We start from the raw sequence: 19147 nt of genomic DNA on the forward strand, positions 1-19147 counted from the left end.
AAAGTTTTCGTGTTAAATGAAGACTTGTGAAGTGTAAAATTAATCTTAAAGATATAGGGGGAACATAATAATGTTTAATATGTCGTGTAGATTAAGGTGGGATGTAGAAAAATTCGAATATTTAGAGTGGTAGAGATATTTTTATTACAAACTTACGTAATAATTAGATGTTATTTTTACATACACGCAGTCTTTCAAATTGAAAGAGCTTAGGTACTCGTATGTTAATGGTATCATGTCTGTTTAATTGTCAATCAGAAACGAATACGCGTACTGTAAATATTTGAAACGTTCCTAATTGGTACTTGTTAATACACCAATTAGAGTCGTATGTATCAAGAAAATAATGAGGGCCATAGATTTAATTACGCTACACTCGTTAGGGGGATATAATTGGCATTTCGTTATGTAATAATTGTACATTTACTGCTGTTTTACTAACACTGCACTCTTAATGGCGCCGTACTGAATAAACAGGCCAAATTAGATTTCCTGGATGCGCTTCGGTTCTGTTATGAATTCTAAAATGACTTTTTCCTATACTTATCACGCACAACGAAAAAAATTGTAATAAAGGGGGATTTTTTAAACTCAAATGTATAGTTTGATGTGTTGGCAACACTGTAGGTAGCGTTTTACTGGAGAACATTTTTAGTTTAGCCTATTTTGTACATAACTGTGTCTTTAAGATAAATATTTTTATAGTTTATTTCATTACAGGTACATGTAGTGAATAAACTTGTGTGTTACTTAACGAATATCTTAACAAAATTAGCATATTACATTTATTATTATAGGTACATAGTGACATAAAATAAATTCGTGAATATTTGTCATATTAGACAAAAACAACCTTTTGCACATGCGAGAAAGTGACGAACATATTAATTAACCCCTCCCATTACCTTGTCTCAAATTGTCTTGTTTTCTTTCATTATATTTTGGCCGGAATTAATTACCCTAAGGCGTCTCAATTAAGGTAACGGAGTTTATAATTAACGGCAAAAAACGTAATTTTAAAGTTCACCGAATCTTGTAATTAGTGGCAATGATTAGGCGCCCGATTGGTTGCTGCACGCAAGGTAGCGGGTTCGATGCCCGGTGACGTGAAGGGCGCCATTCGTCACGTTACCCGCTATAAACTCGCTATGGATAATGTAAACAGCCTTGTTTCTGTTTAAAAAGACAAAATGTTTCCGTAATTTACTGACCGTGAACATAGTCATTAAGTAACTCGAAAATTTATTGATGTTTTGGGAAATAGTTTTTGGAAGAATGAGTCAGCTGACCGAATTACTTAAAAGGTGTTTGCGTTGGTAGTTTATAATTAAAACTTATTATTGGTGTCATTATAGAATTTAATTTGAATTGAATTCAAACTTGTCTTGCGCTTGTACTGCATTTGTCCAAAAAAGTTGTTCTTATCATTTCGGAGAAAACTTGAGAACTTTTAAAAGCTACCTAAGTTCATTTTACAATCAACCGACATTTTATTTCTTAGGATGCATCGTGTGACTAGAAAACAATCAAAAAGATTTGTTGCTTTATTACACCAGTTCATAAAAATGGTAAATAAACGGAGTCATAATAATTATTTAAAACAGGTACTTTTAATTTAGTATCACAATATTTGAATATATCTGCGATAACAATCTTTATTGAAAAGCATTTATGAACTATTTTGGCAAGCGTGGTGGCAGCTTTCAATGCCGTGCAGTGTAGTTTGGCAAATAGGGCTGTCTATGTAGAGTTCTTATTTCTTTATTTAGCCACCAATAATATTATACATATCTCATTCATTTTCTTCGTATTGTCATTAATGGCTGGTAGCTATTATTAGGCTATTATAGAGATCTGAAACGAAGGGACGACTCAAAGTCATAAGTTTTTATTGTGTGTGTCCTACGGTTCTTACTTATTTCAGAAAGTTCTTGGATTATCTCATTCAATAAATTTAAAAAACTGTATCACTACTACGAGTTCTTTTTAAGCATGTAGGTAGAGTTCTTTAACTCTACATATTTATCTCTTCGAAGGATTTTGCAAAGCTTTAAGATTTTACCTGCATTCTTATATGTCCTTTTCCCATATCGTCAGCCCTACAAGCGACCTCGGGCTCGCGTGTTGCAGCGCTGAAGGCCGCACAGACAATGGAGAGCCATCAATCATATCGCTCAGTTGTGACGTAGCATGGTTTTAAGAACTATGGATTAACTTTAGTAACAACACTGTCCACTTGAAGAGGATTATTGAAACTAACCCTGAGTTGTAACATCTTCCACAAACGTCAAAAGTCTGTCAAACTCCACACAGTATACCGGTAAAAGCAACTTAATAAACTTAATGCAACTTAGCCTTAGGCATTATTATCTGTGCTACACATCTTTTCTTACGTAGCGTTTCCATTATTTTTGTCATTATGTTTTTTTTTATGTGACAGGAGGCAAACGAGCAGACAGTCTTTTAACTTTTCTTGATCTTTGTCAATCAATGGCAAAACACCACGCAACTTTCCCAGCAACAGCCTTAAAGGATCTTAATAATGCACTTATAAACATGTAAGATACTACGACATCATCAAGGTATACATCCAGTACTCCTGCTATAAAGTCTCATTTGCAAATACTCTCAAAATTGCAAGGTTCAAAAGTTGCTCAAAGTCCGAGACAGAACCAAAATAACCACAAATCTCAGAGCAGGCGTCGATTAAGTTTGCACTCCATCAAAGGCGAGGTGTAGATCAGATCTGCTGTCCACCGCACTGCTGAGATCAAGCGGACGCGGACTAGCCCCCGGCGATACACCCTTTGTGAAAAGATTCCCAAAGCGAGTGCGAGGGTACTTTGATGTCGAGCCCGGCAGGTAATTTGGAAAAACGTTATTTAATTAACTTTCGACAAGTCGGCGTAATCGTGTTACAAAGCCGCCGGGTGAACGGTCAAGTCTTTGAGGCGGGCAACTTGATTTTTACGCCAAACATGGCCGCTATAAAGCGCTGTCATTTTCAGGTGCTTTCCAATTAACATCCGCCTTTGACCACGGCCGACAAACGACTAGCGCCTCTTTGTTATTATAGTTAACTGTTTAGTTTTTAGGGTGCTGTAACGGACACCCGCTTTGTGCTGCGTTTGTAATGTCATTCCGAATATTAAGGTTAAAGTGCGCTATTTTTGACGTTACGAGTTCCGACATAACGTTATTCTCTGTGTTGTTAGATTTGCAAGTGGCGGCATTAATTTGCTTTATTGCAGTTTTTTCTGCATGCGCATGGCTCAAATAAAAAGTTTAAAATATGTTGCGGAAGTCAGAGTTCCAACACTGAATGTATTCCAGATGGAAGCACCCGAGCTGTATATTTGTGTAGTTTAAAATTATGTTCATATTATCTAAGTTTGACTATAAAAACTTAGTCATTATTAGCGACGATTTCTTCCTTAAATGAGAACGTTTTGCAAATATTTAAAGTGTGTACAAAAAGCGATTACAGCAACACGAAGCGCCTACAATGTCCAAGCAATAAATTAGCGTTCCATTAGCAGTGGACAATAGTTTTATGAGTTGCCGAAATAAGTTTGCGGGCGTTTAAACTTCGGAGCTGTTAGCGCGTTTCGCCGCGAGCGCGTCCAGCGCCCGCGGCGCTCAGACCGGCAATTAACTCGACGAACTACCCCCAACAAGACAACTACAATTATAAATTTGCTTTAAAGCGTTAATAAACATCATTACCGCTGTTTGCGGGAGTTTATCAAACAATAAGGATAGTTCTGTTTCAAATCTCGTCGCTGCAAGTCGTTCCGTGCGAGCGACTCCATATTCGTATAAACAAAGCGGCCTGTGATGTTCATTGGGCAGCTTAATTGCATTTCTTCGGCTCCTCTTTGCGGCACTCACGGTCACTCGCATCTCATGATCGAGTTAACTCTTTAAACGAACGCTTGAAGCTGCGCTGTGGCCACAGCCGGTAGCACGGTTGTTGTTGATCAAAATGCAGTTAAGTTTGGAACGTCGGAACCATTTATTTACTTTATTACATGAGAGCTTATTTTGTTACTTTAAAAGGCACATATATTATTTCAGAAAATGTTTTGAGACCGCTGTAAAATTACAATAAAATTTTACCAGTCACAAAAACAAAAGGTATAAAACTGCCATCCATTCCATATTTGTCTCCTAGTTATAGTTAAGTGTGCGCACGGTAATCCCGCTGTGAGCAGAGAGCACAAATGGAGCGAGCACCTCCCATCATCCCTCTGTTTCGCTTATGATTCGTGAATTTTTAACTTCCCTGAAAGGACTTGCAGTCCAAGCTAATAGTAATTTACAAATGTATTCTCCTCAAAAGCTTAGGCACTAGTTTATATGCTAATGGAACTGCATAATTGAATATCTTTTCAATATTTGCTTGAATTTTTAACGCTCGAATTAGATTTTTAGCAAAGCCTCGGATTTGGCAGTCAATAAAGCTTTAAAACAAAACGAAACGAACCATATTCGGGTGTTTTAGCTAAACTGTGTTTTTGAATTAAATATTTTACGGTTTTGTATCCATTCATTGCTTATGTTACAAAAACAGTAAGTGCGTGCTCCATACCTTATCTATAAATATTCTTACATTTTAACTAGTAAATAGGTAGGTACTTCTAAATTTGGGCGTATTGATAAGAAAACCGTTAATGAGTAACAAGTTCGTAATTAGAATTGCTAAAGTCACGACCGTGTAGTTATTTAACGAAATAGATAGACACAACCCTAATTCAATTTTAATTCTAAGTAAAGAGAACTGTCAGAAACATGATTTTTGTTTCTTAATCATACTTATTAGGTACAAAAAGTGTAGAAGTGTATAGCTAGATGTTGTCCTTTCGCAAATGTTCTATTAGGTATACATATATAATACACTAGCTTTCCGCCCGCGGCTTCGCCCGCGTGGAATTTTGTCTGTCACAGAAAAACTTTATCGCGCGCGTCCCTGTTTCAAAAACCGGGATAAAAACTATCCTATGTTCTTTCCCGGGACTCAAACTATCTCTATGCCAAATTTCATCAAAATCGGTTGCGAGGTTTAAGCGGGAAAGCGTAACAGACAGACAGACAGACAGACAGACAGACAGACAGACAGACTTACTTTCGCATTTATAATATTAGTTGGGATAATATCCTATTGTCAAAACCGTGCTAAATGGAGTCGCGTGTGTTATTTTAAGAGCTGTTTCGTAAGTGTTTGCTTCGTCGAAATAATTGAGGAAGTACACTTTTCTTCCAGCCAAGGTTTCGTTGAAACATAGTGTACAGTATAGGTCGCACGTTTTACGAGTTACGAGGTACGTTTCAGTTTTATCGCCGTGTCGTAGACAATAGCAAATTACGCACTTTGACGCTCAAACGCAGAGTTAATTAAGCCGTATCGGACTACGAAATTACTTTTTATCTAATACACTGGAAATGTAAAGTGAGGTTACGGTGCTTAACGACAGATGGCAGGAACGTGTATAAATAGTACTAGGTAATTGGTATAAAATTGTTTGCTGTAACCAACTGAGAGCACATGAAAAGGTTTATTTTGTGACATAATCCTCTGCTAAGAAATATATTTGAGATTTCTTGTTTCATAAGAGCTTTACACCGTGAAAAGAGATCCTTTTAATAAATGTGTAGACTTATGAAACTACTTAATGTGATACTTTGCTATTAAATACGATTACACACGTGCAATGCTGTGGGTAGCAGTTAGTGATATTCTTAAAAAAAGTCTGATAAAGTTTCCTTTGCGCTAGACACTTGTCTCTAGAATTCATAGCTTTTCATACTCTACATTAGGTAGTATAGAAATCGACACTTAAGCTGGGTTGCACCATCTTACTTTAACTTTGACAATAAAAGTCAAAAATCTGTCAAACTCCATACAACATACACCCGTTATCGTTATAGTTACTGTTAAAGTTAGGTGGTGCAACTCAGTCTTTAAATTCGGCACAATTAAAAAGGAATAAGGAAATCATAGTTAAGAGCCCAACTCGACCAAATTAATTGAAATCTATTCATTAAAGGCTTAAAAATAATTAACACTTCCCATCGATTAAGAACACGTCACGAAGTGTCCGTTTTAATTATAATAACGTGCGTAATTGAGGGCGGGCGCGCCCACGCGCCTTTGTTATCTAAGAGGTTATACATCGAAAAGTGTATTATCGATTTAATCGATCGGAATCGATTAAGTCGTGTGTGGTTGCCTGCGAGCTGGGCGATTACTTTGTCGAGGTTATCACAATTATTACGAACCGGTACGGTGTAATTAATTAGAGATAACATTACCACGTCTTTTTTCCTATTAATGGGTTGTGTTAAGAATATACAGGTATTTAACCTCGCATAACTTAAGGTTATTTTGTTTTGTTGTTGTAATATCGGTGTGACTGTGAAACATTGACAAAATAAAACCACATAAAACATTTAAACTGGCTCAGAGCTTTCTTTCTTTCTTCTTTCTAAAGTTAGCAGTTTCTCTTATTGTTTGGAGGATGAAAGACTTTTATGACTCTGCTGCTTTTACGCCCCTATTTGTCTTGGTATAACGGGAAATACTATTAAATTCTATTGTATCTTATATGTAATAAATAAGAGGCTGACAAAGGTGAGTGAGTTTCTTTCGCTACTTCTTCTCAGCACCAGCCGACACTTTGTTCCCAAGTGGTGATAGAGCAAGCTATGGGACGTGTATCAGTTTCTGAAAAGGGCCTACACACTAATAAAGAAAGAATAGCACCAGCCGATATATTGACCCACGGTGGTGGTAGGGCAAGCTTTATTGAGAAGAGTACGCCCTTATCATAAGATCTACCTATGTTTAATTTTTAAGTCAAATACCTTGTTTTTTATTTTAAGTGAAATGTACAATTTCTTTTGAGAAATAAATTCTTAAACTTTAGTATAAGTGCAGGGCAGGGCATATAGTACATGGCCGATGGGGCAGCAAGGTTCTGGAGTGGAGGCCGCGTAGCGTAAAATGCAGCGTGGGACGTCCACAAGGTGGACCGACGACATCAGAAAGGTAGCAGGAAAGCGCTGTACGCAGCTGCGCAGGCCGCTACCAACCGGGCAACATGGAAAGCATTGGGGGAGGCCTATTTTCAGCAGTGGACGTCCTATGGCTGAGATGATGATGATGATGAGTATAAGTGCACTCAAAAGGGCCTACGTTTGTATTTGAAGGGTAAATTCGTACATACCTCCTCGTAGTCCCTATGCGAGTGGTGCGCGGGCACAGGGCCCGGCGGCGCTCATTCTCGCGAGCGGCGCGGGCGGCCGACCTTGCCCTTGCGCACCGGCGCCGCGGGCCCGCTGCCGGCGTTCGCGCTCTTCATCAGCTTCTGCCAGTCCTGCTCGCAGACGAGGGAACCCGCGAGCATGTAATACCTGTGGGGTAGTTGAGTTGTTTAAGCTGATGACTTAAACAATGGGTTTGGATCTGGTGGTTTTTTATTTTATGCAGGACAAGGCAGGTATTTGACCGCAATCGTATCTGGTGTTAAGTAAGATGCAGTCTAGGATGGTACATAAATGTTGCTTTGTTCTTGATAATGTGAAGACTGACATCATCATATCAGCTACAGTACGCTACTGCTGAACGTAGGCCTTCCCCCAATGATTTCTACAAGTCTAGTGAAAAATCTGACATAGGTACTTAGTTCTACCAGCGCAGCGCTTTAAACGTAAATCAAATGTCTCTTTAAAGCATGTATGACATTGTATTTACTTTCTTGTAAAATTCTAGAAAAGTAGGCGCAAATTATTGAGATTTAATCGAGTTTCGAGCTACGTATGTCTCAATAAAACCTTGATGGTAGACTCTACATCAAAACCCGTCTACATTGTAGTGCACACGTCTCAAATCTTAAAGATGGTAGTAACTTTAAAATGCTTAACTCTTAATGAATTATCGTGTGTAAAAGGTAAAGGTAGATGAAGGTTCCAGGAAGAGCCTGGATTCAAGCAGCGCAACACCAGTCGTTGTGGAAATCCTTGACCTTCTTCCAGCATTGAACATCTTCAGATTAAAAAGAAAATAATAAAGTGCACACCTATCGCCCTGCATTAGGTGTGAGCCGCACTTGGAGCACGCGAAGCATTTTATGTGGAAGACGTGTAAGGGCTGCTGCGGAGCATTCGTCCGCATCACGAACTCGCTCGCGGGGATGGCCTGCCCGCACGCTGCGCACGCGCCGCCTGAACCGAACATTCTGGAACAATAGAGAGGAGATGTTAGGGATTGAGTTGTGAAAGTGAAGGTTCGATGTATTATGTAGTAGTATTGACACAGAAAATAGATCTTATAATTTTGCAAGTAAGATGAGATAAAAATTGATTGACGAAGAGACTGAATTGCAAGATATATTTTGCAAGATATTTCACTTTGCTATAAATGCTTTAGCAATGTTGGCTGACCTTATCCCCCTTATTACAAAAAGTTAAACTCTAGTTGAACTCTAGTTTAAAATGACATTTTAACCAGTGGTCATCCAGGGTTTAACTTTTTGTAATAAGGCGCTATTTGTTCGTAATATTGCTGAACTTTGATGGTGCTGATTGGTTGAGGTAGCGTAGAATAATGAGATGGAATGTTAACTTCAATCTGATACATTTTTATGTCAATTGTATGGCAAACTTTTAATTAAAATCTCCGCAAGACTTGTTGTTGTGATCTATGATGACTGCAAAAAAGTCTACTGTGTTGCATAAGACATACCTAAATTAATGATTGTATGTGTATGAATTATTGAATTAAAATTATGGATAAAATGTAGGTATGAATAAAACAGAATAAAACGACTTTTTTCAAGCTGTCAAAGTGAAGTAGTGATTTTATTTTGTTTTGTAAGAAAAAGTAAAAAAACATTAAAAACTCTTTTGTTGGTTCTCAACATACTGTTCTAAAGTTATTTTAAATCTTATCTTAGTTTAAAGGTAGACTAAGAGCTAGTGAACGCCAGACCTACGTCATTTTATAAAAGCTGAAAGTTTGTCAGCGTATGCTCCCAATATAGGATATAATGTTGGTGAATTATGAAGTTTGGGTCGTGGTGGCTTTGGGAGCTACCCTAAAAAAACTGTCTGGCAAGGAGTTGGAACTGTCAAAACTGTCTGGCTGTTAGGGAAAATACTTCTAATTATTGCCCCAATATTATACATAAAAATCAGAATTTTTATTATAACGTAAGTCTAACTTTTACGGTGGCTTTTTCTGTATATTCAAAAGACTGTAATTCTACTAACGTTATACCATTAAATCTGATTTTTATGTTTAATATTTGGACAATAATTAGAAGTATTTTCCCTAACAGCCAGACAGTTTTGACAGTTCCAACTCCTTGAAAGACAGTTTTTTTAGGGTAGCTCCCAAAGCCACCACGACCCAAACTTCATAATTCACCAACATTATATTCTATATTGGGAGCATACGCTGACAAACTTTCAGCTTTTATAAAATGACGTAGGTTTGGCGTTCACTAGCTCTTAGTCTAAGGTGTAAACCGTGAAATTCTTGCTATAAATCAAGTGCGTTGTTTTGTGCAAATAAAACTTCACTATTTAAACAAAAACTTCTCCAACATTTATCATCTTTACGTCCATCTAAACAAGACATTTCCTAAGAAATCCATTTTGTAATGCAGTAATTGTATTGACCTATGATATTATCTTAAAAGCGCATTAACATTTATAATCCTGCAGTCTGTAAAACGTGCGATGGCCTCGTTAGTAGTGATAGATGGTTAATAAAACAAAGACGTTCATAAATCACCGAATAGCATTTACGTTATTCACCCACCAGGGTCTACCACAGTGGGGGAACGTACAGCGGCTTTATTTCGAGAGTGGTAAGGTCGACTTTTTGTGCTTTTCCGCGAGTTTTATAAGCGATACCAAATCTAACCGCGGTGTTCATATTTCCTTGTCGAGTTGCCAGTGGGGAGGTTTTAGGCAAGTGGGGTATGTGAAAATAACTTTTGCAAAAGTCAATAAGCCGTTTCAGAACTTGTCTCGGATTTCTTGAAGGCCGTTTGAACCTTAGACAGTTGAGGTAAGATTTCAGTCTGTTTCAGAAAACTTTTGCGTAACCTTATAGCAGTCAGCAGTAATTAGTAGATGTGAGAACCATAGTTATCATAAAATATATCAGTTAAAATTACTGAAAACAGATGAGAAAGTTGAAACATTTAGGCTGAGTTGCACTATCTTACTTTAACGTTGAAAAACGTAAAAAATCTGTAAAACTCCATACAAAAAGCACCGGTTATTGTCAAAGTTAAGGTCAAAGTTGATGAAACTCAGCCTTTTTTCTTTTTGCCTACATCAGCTTACAATTTAGTAGAAGCATGGATTCTGCATCTACCTCTATTGTGACATTTATTATTCGCTAGAGTTTATCGTCCTTATTTACGTGTTTAATTGCCCATTATATCATTATCGTGGATGATTATATCAGAGAAAATGACAATTTAATCGTACAGATAAAGTTAATCTGATGTTTATCAATATTAAGCTGTTTCTATTGTGACAGGTTGGACCTAAAATAGTAAAGCGCAATGAAATTGTATTTATTTTCTTTTTTTTCATTTTTCAGCCAAATGACGTCCACTGCTGGACAAAGGCCTCCCCCAAGGTTTTCCAAGGTCGCGGGAAGAGCCTGGATGCGGGCAGCGCAGGACCGTCCATTGTGGAAATTGTATTTATTCAGCTGTTATTATGAAAAGGAATATAAATTATTTTAAAATAAACAAGATAAGTACCACTAGGTGGACAGATGACCTTATCAAGATTAAAGGAAGGTGCTAGATACGATGCTACCAACCAAATAATCTGCAAATCATTAGAAGAGGCCAATGCTCAGCAATGGATATTTATATTGCTGAAAGGATGATGATGATGATGATGATGATGATGATGATGATGATGATGAAGTACAGAAATATCCCAAACGTACTGTACCTATAAATACTAAATTAACCAATCAATCAATAGGGGGAACGAAGTTACACAACTTAATAGGTTTCTAATCGTGTAGAACAATTTAATATCATTCATGAAATGTGACGCTCTATGTTTATAATGTATCACTTCAAATTGAACTAATATTAGAAGCACATGTATACATTCGACAATTTATGGATCTTATTCCAAAAGACATAGAGACGCTGATCGTACTATTTAATTGAAAAGTTATCTACACAGAAAAAAGGGTAACAACTGCGGTTTAAGTTAAAGAAAATTCTTTTTGAATACTTACAATAGCGTAGGTAGGTAACTGTTTAAAGTTAGGTTTATTATTTTAAACATTATTACTAATAGTTTGTTTGGAGCCTGGAGGTCACATTTTTTCAATTGATACTGTTCTTTCTCCAATTAAAAATGAATGATGATGATGTTTACATTAGTAGTTTTTCATTTGTTAAATCTATTAGACGCCGAAGCACAGATACGCCGAAGTGTACGTGTGAACGCTGTAAAGTTTGTTAAACATTTATCCATATCACGTCCGCTGCAATATTTATGTGTTCGCCGTGTAAGAGAAATTTTACGAAATAAAAATCGGTACGTGGTTAGTTTCGTTGCGATTTATTTCAGCAGTAAATAAGGTTTTAGATTTTAAAGGCTATTCTCATGTTTCCTATTAGTAAAGGTAAGTGAATGCTCTGAAATATGAGTCGTACTAAAACTATTTCAGTTTTATCTCTTTTGTCAAAACGGTATCAAAATACATTACTGGAATGGGGATTTTGTATGAGTTTATTTTATTTAATATTTGTTTTATCTCAATACTCAATTCTTTATTGCATTTATCTCTTTCATGATGTATGAGTAAGTTTTTTTTTCATTTGTTAGTAATTAGTTTGACGTAATCTGCCCTGAAGTGTGTGATCCTTTACAGCTGGAGGCTTAATCGCTTTCAATACTTAATGACTCATTATCACAATCGCTCAGTCCGACCGCCATAACTTACATTACAACCACAACAATATTAATAAATCGCAATAACAATCCGACCGAAGGCAATCAAAATTTAATTACCTGTACTTCTTCGTTTCAAATAATTTAATGGCGAACATTCGGAGCGGGTTAAAGATAAATTTGAAAGTCTTAAAAGATAAATTCGCTTCAATCACTCGGAGCAAATAGGATTGCGTTTCATTTACTCCGGTAAGAGCGTTTTCAATTAAGGTTTCCGACAAACAGTATCGGCGTATGAAGGTAAAATTAATTAAACCACGCCAAGACAAACATACACGAATCTATTTGTGTTGGACTACCAGCAGCATCACTACAAGGTATTAAGATAAAAACAAATTTCTGCGAACTGATGTAGATTTGAAACGTGAATTGGATATTGGAAGTTTGTCTTGTTTTTACTGCAGTGCATATATTGAGTGTTTCATTTTGAGACTTATGAAAAAATAACCTGCAGAGTGATAGTTTGATATTGGTATCCCCCATGGGCTTAAAACGTTTGTTTTAAGCATTTCATTAACTCACGAAGTCTATCTTATTGGAGTGATGTCTATTACCACATTAAAGCATGCATACTTTACTTAAGTCTGTTAAAAGAAATTAATAATTAAAATAAATAAATAGAAACACATAAATCATAATCCACAATGCTCATTTATTGAGTTAGGATTTATTAATCCTAACTCAATAAATGAGCACTGCACTGGGCGGTATACAGGGTGTTCCAACTTGATTACGCTTGATTAAGCTCGTTACAACGATTGTGGTGCTTAAAGCGAGTAGGACCTTGACATTATATGCCTACCTGTAATTTCATACTAGATCGGGCTAAGTAGATTGGACTTGCATCTAAGATTTAGGTTGGTTTTACATAAATAAATATTCTTCATAGTAAATAACCTTTTGTATGGGTAGTATTTTGACATTAAAATTCTTAGTCCGTACTCTACCTCCTTTCAAGTATCTAAAAAGCATGTTTATTACGAAAAAAGTTGGAAAATAATGTCAAAATATTTACCCAATGACATGGCAGGTGAAACTCACGCACGCTTGTTTTATAAGAAAATACAACACCAAGATTCATCATCATCATCATCATGTCAGCCACAGAACGTCCACTGCTGAACATAGGCCTCCCCCAATGCTTTCCACATTGATCGATTGGTAGCGGCCTGCATCCAGCGCCTCCCCGCCACCTTCACGATGTCGTCGGTCCACCTTGTAGGTGGACGTCCCACGCTGCGCCTTCCGGTACGCGGCCTCCATTCCAGAACCTTGCTGCCCCATCGGCCGTCAGTTCTGCGCACTATGTGCCCTGCCCATTGCCACTTCAGCTTGCTAATCCGTCGGGCTATGTCAGCGACTTTAGTTCGTTTACGGATTAATTTAACAATAATAGTTAAAAATTACCTACAATTTTCAAGTTAACGTACAGGCAATTTTATTACAACATTATTATAATTAAGTGGCCCGACTATCGCCGCTTACAAATTAACTTGTTGTGAAACAAAATATGAAGATGACACTAATTAGTTAATAAACTGTGAAACATGTCCAAACAAGTTGTATAATCGCTTCTAACGTGAATAGAGTCCATTAATTACGGCGTAACTCATTAACATGTGGATATGTTTTATTTATTCGAGCGTGTCAAGTTTAAAGTTTCGGTAACGGAGGGTCACTTCGGAACTGATAGGATACTCTTCAATTTCATTTACGAAGTTTAAAGAATTCATCGGAACTTTTAGGTCTCCTTTCATGCTGGTATTAATTAACGTGTGTGTTTAACGCGAGTTTAATAAATGGGGAAGTTGGGCGTCTCTACCTAGTCGAAGTTTATTTGCCTTCGTTACGTGTAAAATTGAATACGTCGCTGAATCCTCATTAATTTAAGATGAAGACTGTATCTTGACATGTTATTTTATTCATTAAGAGCGCCTCGAGTTGCACGTAGGTACTTCGGATTGTTGTAACGAACATAATTTAAAATATCTCGACGAGATCATTAGAGTGAGGGGTAACATGAGGTGGAACAAAATGTATTCTAGTAATAGTCTTTATTTGCTTATTACGAAATAAACGCTTTATTATTTAAATTCATATCGTTAAGACTAATCCTGAAACATTTCAAGTGATTTAAAAACGTTCTCATAGAAGGAAAATCATTGTCAAATTGTGGAAATATTAATAATTTAATCAACTTAATAGAACTCGTGTTTAAGCTTTAATTTATTTTAGTGGTTTTCAAAAACTCCTACGTTTTCGATCAATCTATTTTTTTTTTACTTGAAAACAAGTAGAAAAATTACAAATTCCGGTACCCAACCAAAGATAATCCTTAAAGAGGAAAAGAAGCGAAATCCTCGAGCCGACAGGGCAAGTAGTGGAGGGCGCCGATCGTAGACGAATGGTCGAGGTGCGTCCGGGGGATACTATCGAAAAACAAGGCAGAAAAAACTTCAAAACAATAAGAAAATAGATTAAATTGTGACGTAACCAACCAATTCCTGTATCCAAAAAAAGCCTCTGAAAGAAATATTAAAAGCAAAGCTAAAAGAGCGATCCTCGAGCCGACAATGTAAGCAGTGGAGGGCGCCGATCGGGGACGAATGGCTCTGAATGAAATCGAGATGCATCCGGGGGATACTATCGAAATGCAAGGCAGAACAAACTTAAAAACAATAAGAATAGACCAAATGTATTACGTAAACAAACAATTCCTGTATCCAAACAAAGATATCTAAGCCTCTCAAAGAAATATTAAAAGCAAAGCTAAAAGGGCAATCCTTGAGCCGACAGGAGTAGTGAGGGCGCCGATCGGAGACGAATGGCTCTCAATAAAGCCGAGATGCGTCCGGGGGATACTTAACTTGTTGCTCCAAGATCGTGTTTGCTTACACGTAACACCGCTTATTTTGGGATAATACTTTCATAGACTATTGTGCTATGAATCTTACGGAATTATTTCTATATTCGCTCTAATGGAAACTGATCGAATGAAGCTGAATACCTAACATTGACACTGAGCTGTCTATCGCCCGGTTAACTGAATTAAGATTTTTAGCTTGAGAACGCTTGAGAGAGTATGGTCTACTTATATTATAGTCGAAATGTTTATATATCCAGAGCAACTGTCTAAAGCTCTAAGACACTTTGCTTAGCAATTTCAATTAGCAAACATCGTGGGTCCGTTTCCTATGTAAGTGCTTACTTTTGTTGTTATCATTTCAAAAGTAAGTGAAGAGAGTTTTGAATTGATTAAAGGTTAGACCAGACCAACGCGTGCAGCCGGCGTGCACGATGACGATGGCGATGGCGACCAGACAGCGTGTATGAATTTGTAGCGATGTGTTCACATCAACGCGTCCTGTCATTGGTCGCGGCGATCTATGCAGCGTCTGCACGCAGCGATCAGCGATCATCGCGACATTAGTCACTGTACGTTTCTGTTTTTTAAAATCGATGTAATAAATAGTAAGTAGGATCTGTTAAAAAGTTTTTACACAATTAAAAATGAATTATTCATAACATACCACTAGTCTGACCTACTTGAATAATAAAAAGGTTTTAGAATAAAGTATCAATATCAGATTTTATTTTTTGGAAATAAACAAATTATTCTAGTTTTCTCGAGAACCTGCTTCTTCAACTTCATAAATAAAATTGGGATATTACCTATCTGCAGAACAAAATAATTGAGAATGTACATGTTTGCAGCTTTCTCAAAGGCCCTAGAGCAATTCTAAGTACCTATGCCATAAATAAAAACCTAATTAAAGTCATTAAACGTCTCAGTCATTAATTTAGTGCCACTAGAAACACCTAGTTGATCAAAACTGATGTCTTTTTGTATTTTTGGGTTATTATTGAAGACAAAAAAGATATTTGGACTATTATGTACTCTGTGGTTTGGGTGCTTAATAATGTAATTTCCTTTGCCTTAAAAAAAGTAAATGTCAAGATGACTGTTGCACCAAAAATGAAAATGAAAATTGATTTTCACAAGTTCATCGCCATCAATAAAAGAAGAAGAAGAAGAAGAAGAAATTGATTTTGATAGATGTTGTGTTAAGTTCTGTGTAGTTTTGTGCGATTTAACGATAAGAACGACAATGGTAAAAGGTAATGGGGGCAAATTTTTTCCCTCAAGGAAAAAGATGAATTGGATATAATCTCACTTGCCCACAAGGATACTGTACGAGCACGTCAGCATCGACCGCGACCTACAACATGTTAGCCGACTGGCCCATGAACCCTGAACGAACGTGCACCGTAGGCACTCTACACCGACGGCACATTGGACTGGACAAATTGAATTGTGTACATTATTTAAATTTTGATATAGCAATAGCATAACAGTAATAAACCAGATATCAACCGTCCGCGTTGTGTTTCATTTCCCCCACTGAGGCCAAGAAAGCCTTAGTGCAGTCCTCCTTCCTATCAAACCTTTCTTTAAATCTAATTAAAAGGTATTGTTAGGGCTCTAGGGACTACAAACGAAGCCAGAAATATAGCTTGGTTATGAGTAAACAATACCTACTACCTATACCGCATGTAATCCTGTCTCATTCTATAATATATGGCCGCCTGAATAAACTTGAGTGAAAACGTGTTTCCACTGTCTCAATTGCATCAAAAGCTCCAAACAAATCATTTAATTCAGTTTCCATTTTGCCGAATAGGCGTGATTGACAATTATGCGTGACAGTTGTGGTGACAGTGACAACCTGCACGCGCAGTGATCGCCATCGCGGTCGCGGCAGTGTGAAACAACTTTTGCACGCGCAGTGGTCGCCATCGCCATCGCCATCGCTGCACGCGTTGGTTTGTCCGAACCTTAAGAGTAGGCGCACACCGTTCATTTTTCATCGGCCGATAGTTTAGTCGGGCAGTTGATCAGTATGGGCATGTATGGGAGTGCGCACACTACGCCGATTCGATTTGGCCGATTCTTCATACAATTTAAAATCGGGCACAACTGTCGGCCAACTAAAAATCAACGGTGTGCGCCTACTCTAAATTGAATTCTCGGCCCAATTTAAAAAAGCAGCAGTCAACAAACAACAAAGTAAAATGTGATTATCATAGAAACGACCTTCACAATCTAGATATTGTTGAAATAATAAAAATAAGCAAGGCTTTAATAACTACAAGGCCCAGACTGGTAAATTTTAATTTCATTAATTAGTAACAATGGTTAAGACACGCTAGCGAGAACATTATTATTATGGAAAATAAATTACACTAATGAAAGAGTTGCTTAATTGAACAGGCTTAGTTTAATTATAAAAAGCTTGTACTTTATTTTTGTAATATAATTTTATACATTAATGTTTTAAAAGTTGCGTACCTTAATTGAAAAATTAAACTTTTAGTTTTTCACTATGTCATCACTAGGTAGGTACATTTAGTTTTCTAGTATCGATGTTTTAAAAAAGTTTGTTTTAGTTAAAAGTTCTTAATAAAGCTTTCGGGATTTTAAAAGGTTGCTAAATTGCAGTCGCCAAAAGACGCTAAGTCTGTTTTTACAAGAGAGGTTTGAAAACTTTCAAACGTCAAAACACTCGTTTGAGGATTCGTTTTTTCAGATTTAATTTGGCAGCCCTGCCGACTGCGGCGGTGTATCAAGTTAGCACGTCGTTAGTAAGAAACTCGTTAGCGGCGCGTGCCGCCGACAAACCAAGAATTTGCTAATGACACATGCGCCCTCTCCGCTACCGCTCCCTCCGCCGCTTGTTAATCGCCGCGCCTGATATATTGGGCTCAGTTTCACAAGTTTAATTTAACCGTACCCATAACAATAATCGTTGTTTTTCATGGAGTTTGACAGATTTTAGACGTTTGTTAATGTTAAAGTAAGATGGTGCAACTCGGCCTTAATTGTATGCTTTACGGCGCTTGCTTTACCGACTAACTTATTTACTCTTTTATTTGAATAAGAAAAAGAACGCGTTAAAAATGCATAGCCTACCTACATCGGCAAACCTGACGTTGAAAATGTCTTATGGGTGTTGATTGTTTATCATCATGCGACTGACATTCCAAAACCCCCGACATTCCCCTCTTCTATAGCAAGTGATCCGTTGCTGACAAGTCAATGATTTTCTAAGTGATATCGGCGCCTGTTTTCCCTTGGGACGCACTTGCCGGCGAAGTTGTGCAGAAGTTGTAAAGCTCTACCTATACTTTCCACGAAAGAAGTTTTAGGTATAGGACATTTTATTGAGAAAGTAAATAAAATAAAGAAAATTTGTACGCAAAATACACATAGACTCCTCCTGGTCGGATTTCAAATCCAATAAACAATTCTCGATCAGATTTTTGACGTTTATCAAAGTTAAAGTAAGATGGTGCAACCCAGCCTAACATAGGCAGTGCAATTAGAATTAATACTCTTTACAAAGGATCAATCTACAGTTCAACACACTTGTAGTCTGTGTTTCTTAATCTTATTAAACTTAGGCCACAAATACGAGCATCTATCAACGCTATGCTTGTAAATTACACCACAAACCGTTGCGGTTGAATCTGATCGCTCTAATGAAGTTGGTATTGTTAGCGTTAGATCATCATTTTATCGCACGGTATCCATAAAGAGGTCTTTCTAGACACTTTTACTCGTTATGTAGATAGAGTTTATTTTAGTAATCATTTTTGTAGAGTTGATTGGATTATTTAAGATATCTCTGCGACTAGCGTAGCTATATTTTAACCCTTTCCTATTTTGAAACAAGATTTAGGTACAGGCGGAAGAAATGGACCCGCTTAAATTATTATTTGCTGAAATCGGATTTCAAGCTAAACTTTCTGTCATCTTGTGATGTAATTTTTGCACAAAAATGTGAATGTTTTTGTTTAAAAAATGCTTCAGTATTTAGTTTGATTTGTCGTCGTGTTACAATAAAACTGTCAATCAATATTGCACCAATTAGGTACGTCAAAAAAACGCCTGTACGTACACCCGTTAACAGGCAACCGTGAAGCAATCTCGTATTCAAATTGACATACCTAGTAAAACAACAGGCCCGGACTAAGTTCCGCGAACTCGTTCAAACTCCCCTCTACACACTCTATCGGCGATTTTTAATTAAGTCCCTAGCGAGCGGCAAGCGCAAAGTAACACCATCAATTCATTATCCTAAAC

The 19147-nt window shown here is 37.2% G+C and overlaps 1 protein-coding gene across 1 annotated transcript in view; it reads right to left on the minus strand.

Annotated features, from left to right (window-relative positions):
- LOC114355830 (LIM domain transcription factor LMO4) overlaps positions 1-19147 on the minus strand; it is a 115802-nt gene that overhangs the window by 31516 nt on the left and 65139 nt on the right. The window contains exons 3-4 of the mRNA XM_028308854.1: positions 8079-8237; positions 7227-7413 (exon numbers count right to left, since the gene is read on the minus strand). Coding sequence (XP_028164655.1) covers positions 7278-7413; positions 8079-8237 — 295 coding nt within the window. The 3' untranslated portion in view covers positions 7227-7277. The remainder of the gene's footprint in view (positions 1-7226; positions 7414-8078; positions 8238-19147) is intronic.

This window comes from Ostrinia furnacalis, unplaced genomic scaffold (genome assembly GCF_004193835.3).
Source record: "Ostrinia furnacalis isolate ACB-3 unplaced genomic scaffold, ASM419383v2 OfSCF2566, whole genome shotgun sequence".
Lineage (NCBI taxonomy): Eukaryota > Metazoa > Arthropoda > Insecta > Lepidoptera > Crambidae > Ostrinia > Ostrinia furnacalis.